General features: G+C 48.8%; 1 protein-coding gene across 1 annotated transcript in view; it reads left to right on the top strand.

Moving 5' to 3' along the window:
* Nucleotides 1-12,546: 12,546 nt before the first annotated feature.
* Nucleotides 12,547-14,203, top strand: part of TRIM55 (tripartite motif containing 55) — a 38,298-nt gene continuing 36,641 nt past the window's right edge. The window contains exons 1-2 of the mRNA XM_009710490.1: nucleotides 12,547-12,832; nucleotides 13,243-13,415. Of these exons, the coding sequence (XP_009708792.1) occupies nucleotides 12,644-12,832; nucleotides 13,243-13,415 (362 nt within the window). The 5' untranslated portion in view covers nucleotides 12,547-12,643. The remainder of the gene's footprint in view (nucleotides 12,833-13,242; nucleotides 13,416-14,203) is intronic.

Genomic DNA, 14,203 nt, shown 5'->3' with positions numbered 1-14,203 from the left:
AAACAAAACAAAACAAAACAAAAAAGCCAGCATTAGACGTTAGGGAGCACGAAAAAATATTACTAGCTCTTTTTCGGTTCCTTAGGAGTAGGATGATATTCACGTAACCTGTTGCCAGGAAAAATGCCAGGAGCTGCTGGAGACAGACGTTAATCACCGCAACCCCATGTGAACAGGCATTGCTACTGTACTGTGGTGATTTTGTCAGACTACTGTGATAAGTGATGGCTTGTGGCTTGACCTGCTCCTGAGCACTCCGTCAAGTCAGGGACCATTGTGTGGGGTACTGAAGGTGTTACATTCACAGGTAACAACAAGGATGTTGAGGGTGAAGTTTGAAGGAAGGATGAGCCAGTTTCGCAGCTCCTTGCTCCAAAGTAAAGAGGCCTCACTTCTCCGCTGCATCCAGCTACACAGCTTGCCTTGTCCTTGCTCTGTTGGTCTGGGGTCACTCCAGGCACCTAAGTCAACTTGATAATCCAGCAAAAAAGTGGGTGATTTTCTAACTGTGAGTGAGACGAATCAGCTGAGCTGGTGGAAACAAGGGGATGGGACCCTGCAGCACAAGGAAGGCGGGAAGCACAGACTGCCCCATCCTGCTGGCCAGAGCAGCTCAGCTGCCTCCAGTTGCTTGTGACACTGCAGCCCAAAGGAGGAACATCGTGCTGAGACAACGAAGCAGAAGAAGACATGGAGTGGGAGCAAGGTGTGAGAAGTAGAGCAGGTGTCCAGTAAGTGAGAGGTAGAGCCGCTGTCTGCCTACACAGGCACCTCACTTTCGTTCTGATATTTCCATCCTCTTTTCATTTTCCTTCTTGCTCTCTTTATTTTTTGCAGGTGCTAGTAAGGTGAGTGGTGAAGACAGGACCAAATTCCTCCTGATTGCCTCTGGCCGGTGTACTGAGGGGAGCAGCTCCTTCATAAGCAGAGACTTGCAAATGTATCCTCTTTAGCAGCCAGGTTTTGGTTTTTTCCACTGAATTAATCATGAAAAACCACAAAGCGAATGAAAGGTGAGCACATCCAAATGGCTGGTGGGCATATAACAACAGGAAGAATATAATTGCAAACAGGAGTTCACAGGGGCAGAGGTAGCACCTTCTTCTAGTTGGGCAGCTCGCACCTATCCCTCCAGTTGGCAGCCGGAGAGATGAACCACGGCGTGCCAGGGCCAGGCAGGATAGAGAGCTCCCATGTATTCACTCAGAGATCCCAGAGACGTTACCCCTGCTGCGACGATGAGACGAAGGACAATGTTAGAAAAGGATAGTTTCTTAGATTTCCATGTACTTCTAGCAGAATTGCTCAGAGCAAACAAGGCCACTCAGTTTTGCCTAACAGAGCACATACTGTGTGCAAAACCAGCTGTGTTGGGGTGACCTGCAATTTAGAAAGCAGGTCTCAGTGCGACAGACCCTGCTGGAACCCAGGAGAGGGCTGCAGCCAAGAATAACGATTTGAGGCAAAACCTTGGTCAAGCAGGGAACCATCCTCAGACCTGGAAGAAGCTGGAGCCAGAGCTGGGAAATCGGGCTAGCGGCCCGGGGAGGGAGTGGATACAGGTAAGAGCTGGAAATGAGAAGGGGTGGTACATCTCTAGAAGACACTTCTCCCCTCCTGGCTACTGTCTGTCCAGGGGGAGCCTGCAGCTGAAGGAAGGCACATTCAGTAATGCTTTGGATATTATGGAGAACAAGCTGGCAACCCAGAGTGCTTGTAAGGTGCCCCAAGCTCTACGTGGAGATTTACCACATCCTTTGGCAAGAAACGAGTCATTAGTCTCCAATTACACTGAAATCATACTTAATTCAAGACAGGTTAAGACAAAAAGCAAATAAAAACATTTACTCACAGCTGCCAAGACAGATAAACTCATAAAAGAGGTAGGTGGAGAAATAAGAGAAAGCCAGGCTTCAGTTACTGGTTTTGAAGATTAAAATCAGCAAGGCCATTCCCTCATATCCAGGCATTTTGCCGCAGGCTCTCCCGACACAGTGAGGAGCAGAGAGCCTATCTTCCTCCACACCTTACACCTCAGGCTGTGTTGACCAAGAAGTGTTTCCTCGTGGGGCAACAAAGCACCTCTCATGTCTAATTTCCTCCTAAAAGCCCAAATTCTTCCCTTCCAGGGAGGTCCACTACTTTTATATGGAGCTCCTCCTATTTCTTTCCTATCCAGGAGACATGCTGGCCTTCCCTCTTGGCAAAAAATAAAAATGATTTCATTCCTTTAGCATTACCTGGCCAGCTAACAATACCTCGGCTCAAGTGCTAGGCCAGAGTGCTGTCATGGGAAAGGCACTGACTCGATGCCTGAATGCCACCATTTTCTTTTTCTCTTTTTTTCTTTATTTTTTTTTTCTGTAATAACATAAACATCGCTTCTTTGTTCTGCTTGCTATCATTATTCTCGTGGGTATAGAGCAAACTGTGTGCACCTAGTCAGCCTTGGTTTCAAGGGGATGTCTTGTGTCAAGCGGGTGCTGGGGTCCAGGAGTGAGGGGAGCGGTTTCTGCCCGCTCACGCAGAGGCTGCTCTTTGTTTGAAGGGACTCGTCTTTTCGGGGAGAGAGTGAGAGAGTCCACTCCCTCCATGGAAGAGGATAAAGGAGCTGAAGGTTGATGTGGGAAGGATGAAAAGCAGGTTGCTATGGTGCTGCGAAGTGGAAAAGGAGGTGGGGGAGTTGTGCTGAGCTTGAGGAATCGCTTCAAAGGGCTTGTTCAATGCAGGGGACATCCTGGGACTTACCGCTGTGCACGCACATGCCATCTCCTTTCTTATCCTGTTATTGCGTCTTTGCATCTATTCCCTTTGCATCTTCTTCTTGCCTCTGCAGACTTTCTCCTTCCAGTTTTACGAAATGGCCTCACAGGGGGACCACGAGGAGATACCCAAGTTTCATTCCTGATTTTCGGTGACAGCAGCACAGACCAGAAGGAAATGGCCCAGAGCCTTTCTGCCCTCCTGCATGACTCCTGCAGCCCATGGGGCCAAGGCGGGAGTGAGGACAATACCGGCCTCGGGGCCGGAGAGCAGAGGCACAGATCCCACCGCCTCCCATGTGCTGGATGGGCACGCTTCCCTCAGAAACGCTCACTAGCTGTAAAGTGAGGGAAAGGATGAAAATGGGATCATCAAGGTGGAAAAAGGTGAAGCTTCCTGCTCTACACATTGGCCTCTTCAGATGCTTTATTTCTCAATTTCCAGCTTGGTGCAACCTGTGAGGGTCAGGTGTAAAGAGCATTTCACACGTTAAGAAGCCACCAGAGAAAGGACGGGAGAGTTGTCACCTTCTTCATGCTCGAGTGGGTGACACCTGGCTTGATAATGTGACATTTGTACTTCCCTGGAAGTGAACGATGGCTGACTTCAGTTCCTGGGAATAAGCAGCCAGTCTGGACGCATTTCACATTAAAGTCTGCCAGGTACCCAAGGAACTGGCTATGAGACCTGACGTATCAGGAGCACCCTAACGAATGCAACCTGAGCCATGTCGTGCAGAGGAAGCTTTTAAGGAACACTGCACCTTCTCAGGACCATCACCTGCACACCAGCCAGTGACGGGTGAGAGGTCTTGCTGGTTTAGATGCGTAAGGGTAGGAGTTTATTTAGCTTTTTAAAGTATTCCATAAATATAATCTATTTTGGATGGATATTAATGGATTTTTCATGGATAAATTATTTTGTTTGTGGTTTTGCTTCATCTTTTCTGGATTAAGTAGGATTTCAGTGTTATTGGTGGCCTGCTGACATTGCTTGCTGAAGGCTACAGCGAACTGTTACCCTGTGGCCACCTAACTCATATCAGGCTCCTTGACGTGTTCTCCAGTGTGCTAAAGGATAGTGATAGCTGTGCCTGCCCCATTTCGACTGCAGGAGTGAGGTCTCTGGTGAGTACTTCTCGTGGAGGTCAGGAGTGGCAGAGGCATCCTCTGCTGGCAGAGGTAACTGGGGACACTGTTTGGTGTGGAATGGGAGATTGGTCCCAGGTTCGACTCCTGGGGTTCCTCAAGGTGTCTGTCAGGGATCCAATAAGAAGCCTGGTGATGAGCAGGAACCTTCCTCCCTACCCCAAAACGCCCTCTCTTTTGAGCTGGAATTGGACTCGCTGAGTAAGGATTACTCTGAAAGCACCACAGCCCTCCAGCCGGGCAGCTGAGCTATTGAAGGATGAGAGATGTGGTCCTGAGAGAAACTCCAGTCAGGATCCTGCAGCAGCCCCAGTCCTGGCAGTGTGATGGCAAGTGGCAGATGCGTCACTCTGGGATATGGGGAACCAAGGCCTAAAAGGCACCTTGGATACAAATTTCTGCACAAAGCGATGCTGCTGCAAAGCTATCACCTCGCTGTGAGGTGCTCCATAGCAATGATTAGGGATTTAAATAGCACCAAGGCCATACTATGTGGGTAACAGGAAGACATGTGATTTGTAGTCTACTCATACATAAATCTATTATCACTCCTCTCATGTTTGCATTACGGTCTTTGGGATTATCAGAAGCAGCAGAAACATGCTGTGTACTGATCCAGCTTGTCACCTCCCAAGGTTTCCGTGAAGTAAAATTCCCTGCACACCTGCAATGAGCCAGAGATGAGGGAGATTTGACCCCATAACATTGAAAAACAGCAACACAAGTGACTTGAGGAAGCAAAACTCGCAATAAGCAGCTCCATCAGAGGACTGACTTTGCATCACCTCTTCTTTCTTGCAGTTGGCCCTGTACTTCACCAGCAGCGCAACTCTGAATGCTGTGATAAGGGAAATGCACAGCAGCTCTGGCACTGACCCCACACACTGACCCTTGCTACCACATCCCAGCCCTCCCTGCACCCCACACACACCCATCCTCTTCCCCAGCCAACTTCTCCTGACCAAAAGAGTTGGCAGTGCCCTGTTTTCCCAGCTTCTTGACCACAGCGGCAGGACAAGGGAGGTCAGGGGTATCCGGCCCACGGCAGCACGCCTCTCCTCGCGCACCGTGCTGGGGGAGCCTCGCCCGCTGCTGATGGCTGGGACCACTGGGAGTCACCCTCCGGGCCGGGGACAGGCTGTGCTTGGCTGGGAGAGGTGGAGGCAGGGGCAGAATTTGGGGTGAGCAGGAAGACAGCCCCAAACTCTTTGTCTTCTCTCCAGATAGTGGTATCCGATTGCTAAGATGTAGTTTGCTGCCATGAACTATTTGTTCATATTGCCCAACCCTGACTGCAGGGGGTTAGGACTTTACGGTGAGTGATGTGCATCCTCAGGCAGCCCGGGCAAAACATGAATTTTACTGCAAAGCTGCCCCTTTCATAGAAAGGTCAAAACCTTTGAAGAGGCACCTGAAATCTGATTTGTTCTGTGGCCAAAGGACTTGCTCTCTACCCTTTCTTCCCTTGCATTCCCTAAACTCAGCCAGAACCAGGAAGGCTGACTCCTGGGGAACAGCCTGGTGGGAGAGGGGGATGCAACACCGCACAGGCAGACCTAGTCCAGCTGGCTTGAGGTCTTTCCTGAAGTGGTAACTCGAAAGAACATTAATCTAATAGACTGCTGCATGGTACAATGAACACACTGTCACAGTGGATGGCATCCCTGATCATAGCTTACAGTGCGCTCATTCAACTCCTGCCTGCCTTGAAGGCATTTCCAGCTGTTGTTGTCTTTGCAAACAGCTGCATCTCTCTCATGCATTGTGCTCCCCTACACTCCTGTGAATCTCACGTGAGGGAGTTCGGGAAAAGAACTTGGCTGGAAAAGGGCCAAAAGGCAAACTTGCTCTTCTCGTCTGACTTTCAAAAGAAAAAAGGCACTGACACTTAGAAATGAAGTCATACTGGTTTTGTTATATACCTGAAGACCATTTACAGGGCAAAGGAACACATGAATGGAAAACAGAGGAGTTATTTGAAAAAAAAAAAGCTAAAGGACAGAGGTACCCCCACTGTCACCAGTCATGGGCTAAGCAGGCAGTTGACCGGTTCAGGTAAGGCCTCGCTGTATGAAAACCTTCTTGCCCCAGCACAGAGTATTTTTGTTTAGCTGTAGTACTGTAATGTTCAATCCTTTATCTTCCAGCACTGAATCTCTGTTCTGTCCTGGAGGAATGACCCTGAAGATGGGGATGGATGAAAACATAACCTAGACCAGCCCGGGGAGCTGGGATGGAGTCTCAGCGGGTGTCTGGTGTGGTGTAAAGTCATGTGCTGTGTGTAACCTTAAAACCAATCTCTACAGACCTCAGCATTGTTCTGGAGAAAGAAATGCCTGTGTTCCTCTGCCCTGCCAGCTGAGCTATGGAGGGGACATACTGAAATAGCATCAAGAGCAGCTTATGTTGAGCAGACCAAGGTTGGGGAGAAAACTGACACTGGGACAGGGCTGTATCTCTGCGAAGTGATGAACTGATGCCAGCTGGGAAGCCTGAGCTGGATCCGTACTGTGAAACACAAGTCACTTCTCTATTGAACATCACTCTCCTTTCCTAATGACAGATCTGGAGTTGCAGCAGCAGGGTGTAAAAGGGAGGGCTGCAACCTAGCAAGGCCAGAGCAGAAAAGAAATCTGTCCCCTGGTCAAAATTCCTACTGTTAAAACTCTGCAATCACCTTTTCCTTAAGTTCTGGTGTGCTTGGGAGGCCCCCAGCACTGCCCTGGCTCTGCCACCTGGGTCCAGCCCCGCTGTCACAGCACCGACTCCTCCGCTGCTAACCCAGCACCAAACACCCGTGTTATTCCATCAAATACAGGAATTCAGGGAGGAACCGTCATTCCTTCCTCTCTGCTAGGAGAGACGGTGTAGCGATGGTTTACAGACAGGCTCCTGTGGGACAGTGTGATAGCAAGGTAGAGGGGATAGGGTCAGGGAGACATCTGAAAAGAAGGGGACTGTGTTAGAATAGTCCAAATAGACTGAATAGCATTTGGTCACTTACTCTCCAATAGGAAGCAGGATTCTCCCACTTTTCTAACTGGTGTGTTCTCCCATTTTTCTAACTGGTTTTGTTTTATTTATATCCTGTCTTCCTTCACATCTCATTCTCACTGCAGGGCATATTTTGGGGTGTGGAAAAGCAAGCCTGTGCCTGTTATCTGTGAAACTTGTCCCTAGCCCTGGAGAGGACCTATTTTTAGGTAGGCTGTAGTGAGGCACTATTTCTTCTCTACATGCAGTACTTCCTCCATGCAGTGCTTTGAACATACTTTCATGTCTTGCCTGGGAAATGCAAATCTCTTTCTAGCAGTAATGTGTTGAGGGGATGAGGGTTTGGGAACCTCTGGGCTTGTAAATTTGTGTGTGGCTGCATGAGATGCTGAACTGCTAATCTCATGTTTGTTATTCCACAGCAACAGCAGCCTGTCTTTTCAGGCTGACTGATTTTGAGACTTTAGAGAATACAGATAATTGCAGGGAAAATGATAAACGCCTCGTCTTAACCACCATTCGGGGTCACTCTGCCTCCCTGAAGGGTATGGCCCGACCACCATTTCTTATCCTGATCTTGAGGACTGTGAGGAAACCAGGACTTTCTGTCAGGAGGGCTTTCTGTTCCCCTGTGGTCCCTAAAGGTGGGTGACACTTGGGTCTACACTTGGCTGGCATTGCTGGAGGGCAGCACGAAGCCACAGGACCCTCCTTCTCCCAGGCAGGCATCCGGGAGCAATGACCCCATGGCTTGGTGTCCTGTTCGTGGCAGAGCCACGGAGCATGGGGGTGACTCCCCGGTGGCATTTGTCCATGAGCTGTCCCTGTTTCAGGGTCTTTTAATCCAAATCTCTGAGGTTTGTCTGCTATAATTTATGTTGGTACTGGTAATGAATCTGGAACAGAAATTATAATCTAGTTCATCTGCTCTTTTATCCCATGTTTCTGTCTGTTTACTGCAATCCGTGGAAGCTCCTTGAGCATAGATAAGCCCAGAGGAGGCTGTTTTCGAGCACGATTCAGCTCAGGTCAGTGTCCATCCCCTATGCAATTGAAAAGGGCAGACATCATCCCTCTGACTGGTCTTTGTAGGTTGCCCCTGAAATCCTGTGCTCCTGCACATTTGGTGTGCTCCAGGTGACTCGTCCTTAGAAATGCTTTGAACCTGCCCCTGCTGCTTTGATTTTGTACGTACACAAGGAAATTTCAAAAGACGTCATTATCTCCTGTGCTGGTCCTTGTTTTCCTGGAGGTCTGAAACCATCTCTCATTGTTTTTAGAAGATCTCCAAATACTGACTGCATGTGGCCTGTCATTACGTACGAGGTACACAAAAGACAAATACATATGTTGGGTGGAAAAATGTCAGTCTCAAAAGTCAACTGTCTCTGTTGCAAAGACTCTCTTTGACTGCATAAATTGAGTCACGTACAAGGGTAGTTTTGGTATTTATGTTGGGATGTTTAGTGATCTCAATAAAATAATGAAATGCAAGATACCATTTGCAGTTTGCACTTGTATAGGTAGGAGGGCTTCATCTTATAACTGGCTCATTGGCTTAGTAAGTTGTTGCAAACGTAGCTGAAATTTGAGTTTCTGCAACATGCCGGCTGCAGGTGGGAATGCCGGTGCTCGCCGTCCGCTGCAGGTAAATGGGCACAGACAAAAAGTGAGATGGATGGAGAGCCTCCCCCCTACCTCTCTGAGAGATGCTTGGTAAGAATACAAATATTTTCAGTCAAAACAACAAATTAGCAGGATGGGGGAAGGGGAAGACCGCATTGCCATTTTACTCTAAATCTCACCTTTGGGTGGGCAGAAAGGGAGGCAGCAACCTCATTTTTCTCAAGATGTTGGATTGCTCAGGCAGGTAGAACTTCTCGCCAGAGGTAAGCAAGGCAGGGCAAAGCTGGAGGCAGACGGGCAGGTGGGTCTGGGGGTCCCCCCGTGCAGTAGCAGTGGCTGCTCCCCTCTCTTGCCCCGCAAGGGCACCCACCACCCCTTTCCTCTTCCAGCAGCTGAGCTGTCGTGCAAAGCCCTCGGATGAGCCCCGCCAGCCTCAGGAGTGTCGGGAGCTGCTGGAGGCAGTGGGATGGGGACACATGTCGATCCCTACCCAGGCAACGATGGGCGGCTGCCCACTGACTTTAGGCAGCTGCCGGTGGAGGGGCCTGCCTGCCCCTGGGCTGGGTGACAGAGTGCTTGCTCGTCCCTGAGGACAGGCAGGAGATGGGGTCTTGACGGGCCAGGGCACTGTCACCCCATGGACCAGGATGCTCCACACCACCCGCCAGGGGGTGAGGATGCCTGGGCAAGGTGCCTGGTGCTGGCAGAGCAGACTTTGTCTTTGCCGGGCTCGAGGTAGAGGTAAGCCATATGGGAGTTATTCTCTGGCAAAAATACACTTTTCCTCTTTGTTTTCCAGTCATGCAAGAGAGCCACAGGGCAGATTTGCTGTGACTGACACGCGAGAGCTTTGCAGTACTGATACAAGATAAGAGGTTGCAGAGGGGAATTCTGTGAATGCAAAACCCAGGGATGTCATTACAGCATTGAAACCTGAACCTGATTTTCACTCAGCCTCGCCTTCCTCTTCCAAATCCCTCTCCTAAACCCACTAGGGTTGCAGCCAGCCTTCCAGACTCTCCTGGCTGTCGGTCCACAGCCCGCAAGCTGTTATTTGGCTGCAAAAATAGAGGAGTTCAAAGCAATGTCTGTAAAAGCAAGCTTATCTCTAGGAACTGGTGTTCTGATTGTGTCAACAAAGCCAGGTAATATTCCAGGCCAAGCAATACTGCAAAAAAAAAAAAAAAATCATTAAAAATCGATATATTCTTCTTGGTGATGGCTGGCAGACATCCAGAGTTTCTGTCCAGGAGCGGGGTTAAAGCAGGTCCTCTTGCCCTCTGTTAGTCACTTGAGAGATGGCTTGGCTTGATGATTCTTTGGAGGCAGACGGCTGTTCATGCTGGTGGTCTTCCCTTGCTGGTGTGGAAGGGGCAGAAAAGGAGGGGGAAAGGGCTGCCAGGGAGAGACAGGAGGGTGCCAGGCTCTTTCGCAATGCAAGTCCTTCAAAGTCCAGCCTAAGCAATCCCTGCTGAAGACTGGCTGCAGAGCTCTGTGACTCCACAGCCTCTTGGGCTTTTGCTCTTCTCTTCCTCCTTGTTGCAGCGCAGTCATACAACACGTGGCTTTCCTGCCACTTCTCATCCAGCCTTCACAAATGCATCCCAGCCTCGGTGTTTCCTTACCTAGCAATCACTGTTGTGGTTCATAATACTTTGACAGAAAAGCCTGTACTAATTTTTCATGTGTCTGAAGTACATATTCCTGCCGGAAAAATATTTTGGCTTAGGTCTGGCTGCAGAAGGTGGGTTTATCTTTGTTTTGTCGGTGCCTTTTTGTGGCTGTGCTGTTTATTATCTGTTCCGTGTTAGCATACTTCAGCACACAGAAAGGGGAAAACCAGCAGCAGACTGTCCCTCAACTCATTGCCATCAGATGTCCTCGGCAGTTGCATCAGGTGTCATGCTCAGACTGCTAACAGAAGGCTTTTGTGGACTACCCCAAGGAAGTGTGAATTCACCAGAATTACATCCCAGAGGCAAGGTTACACCCTCAGAGGTGCCTCAGTTCACTATCTAAAGGGTCGGCACAGCGGCATGATTCCCCAGTTTTTTTCCATGCCCTGAACACCCCCTTCCCTACATCACCATATGCAGGTGTTTCTGTGCACTGACATTTCTAACCTTCAGCTTTTCCTCCCAGAATTGCTCTGTTTCTGGCTCTGCGGCGAGGTGGAAGTGTCTGCCTCGCCAGGTGAGGACAGCTTTCCTCATCTAATTCAAAGCCCCTTATTAAAGCAGGCTTTGATGCACAAGGGGCAGCTGTCTCAGAGTTAGGAGGGTAGGAATGAGGCACTGAAATTCCTCCAGATGCGAATGTCACCTCTGACCCAGCCGTGGAGGGGAGGAGAAGAAGAGAAATATCTTCTCGCTGCTGCCAAGAAAGGCTCCCTGCTGACCCTGCCAAGCCCCAGCTGTCCGTGGCTCAGCTGCCGGAGCTGCTTCACCCGCTCGGCTCCGGCCTCTTGTCTGCACCAGGCAGTCGAAGCAAAGGTGTGATTTCAAATGGGTATAACTTTGTTATCACAAATTTCCTGTGAACGCAAGACTTGAGAAAAATCTATGTGTTTTTATGTGACTGCTGACAAATGTGTGTGTTTAGGTAGGGGAAATGCCAGCTCAGCGGGCTGCAAATGGGTACAGGATTTCACCCAAACACTTACAAAGTATGCGAGGCATTGAAAATAACGTAGTCAACAGTACATTTAGTTTAATGTGATTCGTTGCCATTGCATGCAGAGAATAGTATTCATTTTCATGCAGAAATCAATGAAAACCTTCACTTTTATATTTCCCTGAAGTGCACTGTTTCCAGACTGGAGTTACTGCTGAGTTGGGGTCTGTCCCTGGACGCACAAGGGACTCGCTCAGCCGCTCTATAGCGTATTTCAGATGCAAGGCCTATATAGTCATGAGGTAAAATAAACATGAGAGCTTTCTACAAGACACTTAACAAAGTATTATAGTTACTGATTAAAAGAGAAGACAATATTCTAATTAATTGTACAGTACAGCGGCAAAGTGATTTTATACAGTACGTGCAGGGACTTTGGCTTAAATTTGAGGATGAGATATTTATTGCTTGTACAGTTGTGTGATAAATTATTGGCAAGTGGAAGCACAGATGGCTTTCCCTTAAGATCAGGCATCACATGCCACAAATTATCTGGGAAATTGTCATTTTAAAAATAACTCTGGAACAAGTGCCAAGCTGAGAGGGATACAGTGTCTAATAAACAGATATAAACACAGCAGTGCCCAAAACTAAAATATATTTGAATTAAACTATGCAGAGAGAGAACATATACAATTAGCACCTATTCTCTAGCAGTACAAATGAAAGCTTTTCATACTGTGTTTCTTCTGCCTCTTTCTCATCAGGAAATTCAAATAATGGTTTTGTGAATATTTAAGCCACTGTGGAGTTAATGGCTTGAATAGTCGTGTTAAATTATTATGTTACAGCTCCTAAAAAAAAAAAAAAATCATACCAGAAGAAACTTAAGCACAGTTATTGGCAGGTAATTTTTTTTAAAATGGTTTTCAAAGTGATGACATGTTTACTCCCTGAAGTGTCTGAGCTCCGGTGCAACCATTGCTCCTATTGTCTTCTCCAGCGATTGCTCGTGCTTCACACCTTGGAAAGGCAAGATCCTGGACCCTGCTGAAACACACAGGCAAAATTACATCCTCTGTCTCACAGCCATGGCTGCTTACTTAAAACAGAGTATTTATTAGGCTGCAGCCTGTGGCCGGGCAGATTGGGGAAGCCCTATGCTCTCCGTCGCCGTGCAGAGATAAGCGGGGGGAACGGTTTGCATTTGCTTATCGCTCAACCTCCTCCTCAAGGGATGAAGGCCGCCATGTGCAAATGAGGAGAGCCAGGAGCTGGCCAGCCGCCCCCCCGTCGCCCCGCCAGCCGTCACCTGTCCCAGCCTGTCCTCCTCTCACGCGCTTATATGGGCACGGCAGGATGGCATCTTGTGACACCACGCTGCTAAAAACAGCCCTGACCAGAGCAACCCAGAGAGCCTCTGAGCGCAGCACAGCCTTGGACTTATTTCAAGGGAAATTAACCCAGAAACCCCTCCGTGAGGCCGTGATCCTGAGCGTATGCCTCTGGAAAAGCTAGGGATGAGCACCTCCCTGAACTACAAGTCCTTCTCCAAAGAGCAGCAAACCATGGATAACCTGGAGAAACAGCTGATTTGTCCCATCTGCTTGGAGATGTTCACCAAGCCTGTGGTCATCCTGCCCTGTCAGCACAACCTCTGTCGGAAATGCGCCGGTGACATTTTCCAGGTAGGTTTCTTCCTGCAGAAAGCTCCACTTCGCAAGTAGCGCAGGCTGTGAAATGAATGGAAAAGTGGATGTGTTTGTATGTTTTGGTTGATGGCTTTTAGCAGTCAGTAAGATGGGGGCGCGATTTAAAGCAGAAGTTGAGTGTCCCCAGGGGCCAGGGCTGAGCTCACAGCCGACTGAAGTGTCAGCTCTTAGCTGCGGGGACATGGCCGCATGTGTGGGCCGAGTCCCCCCACACCCCGCAGTCGCTGAGTGTTTTCCTGGGGGTGGTTTGTTGGAGCCACCCTCTCCTTGGACATACTGACAAACGGTTTCCTACAAGCCTGTTTTTGCCCTGGTGCTTTTGAAAGAGGTTTTCATGGTTTTGCATGGCCTTACTCACCTCTCCTTGTGCTGCTTGGCAAGAGCAGGCCTCCAACCCCTACCTGCCGACCAGGGGAGGCACGACCGTTGCGTCGGGAGGCCGCTTTCGCTGTCCCTCCTGCAGACACGAAGTGGTCCTCGATCGGCACGGCGTCTACGGGCTGCAGAGGAACCTGCTGGTGGAGAACATCATCGACATCTACAAGCAGGAGTCCACAAGGTAATGCGTGAATGTGTGCCCTTCAGAGGAGGTTTGCCACAAAAGCAGACATGGCTTAGGAGACTGGTGACCTTTGGTCTTTCCGTTTGGCAGGTGTGAGCTTGATTTAGTTGTGTTCTCTCTTGGAAATGCGGAAAGGGATCGTGCTGCCATGCATGCCTGTCTGTTTGCTGTGCGACGAAGTCAGCTCTCGCTGAGCACAGAAAATCGTATCCAAATAGATGCTGAACTTCCCTGCTTCCACTCACAGCAGAGGACAGTGCCATGCCTATTCATATGAGCAACACTTACCCATGCAAGCGAAGCCCTTGAGGTCAGCGTGGCTACTCACATCAATAAGGGAGAAGTAGCTAGGGTCACATCGTTTCTTTTAAAAACAGTTCAGACAATTCTTATTTGTCTTTAACCTCTGTGTTCTCATGCTAAAGAAGGGAAATAAATTTCAAATCTTGTCAGAAAATCCTGAGGGACAGACAGTGCAAACAAGAAGAAAACCGAATTTCACACAGAAGACACCCTGCATTGTAATGTCAAATCAAAACTCAATAAAAAAAATTTCTCAATTCCTGTCAGCTTGGGATGTGAACTCATGAAATCAAATCTTATTTAGGACTCCACAAAAGAGAAGGAATAGCCAGAAATCATATGTATCATTGCTGTGTGGCTGTGCACAAGGATGAGGACCTCAGAGCAGAGCAATTGGTTAATCCTAAAAAGTAAGATTACTCCTGAAGGTTAATTGCCTGTTTTGGATGCGTAATGGATCCAGCAATAGAGAAATGTTGCTT

Source organism: Cariama cristata, unplaced genomic scaffold (genome assembly GCF_000690535.1).
Source record: "Cariama cristata isolate BGI_N322 unplaced genomic scaffold, ASM69053v1 scaffold30141, whole genome shotgun sequence".
Taxonomy (NCBI): Eukaryota; Metazoa; Chordata; class Aves; order Cariamiformes; family Cariamidae; genus Cariama; species Cariama cristata.
This window is presented reverse-complemented; position numbering and strand designations above follow the sequence as displayed.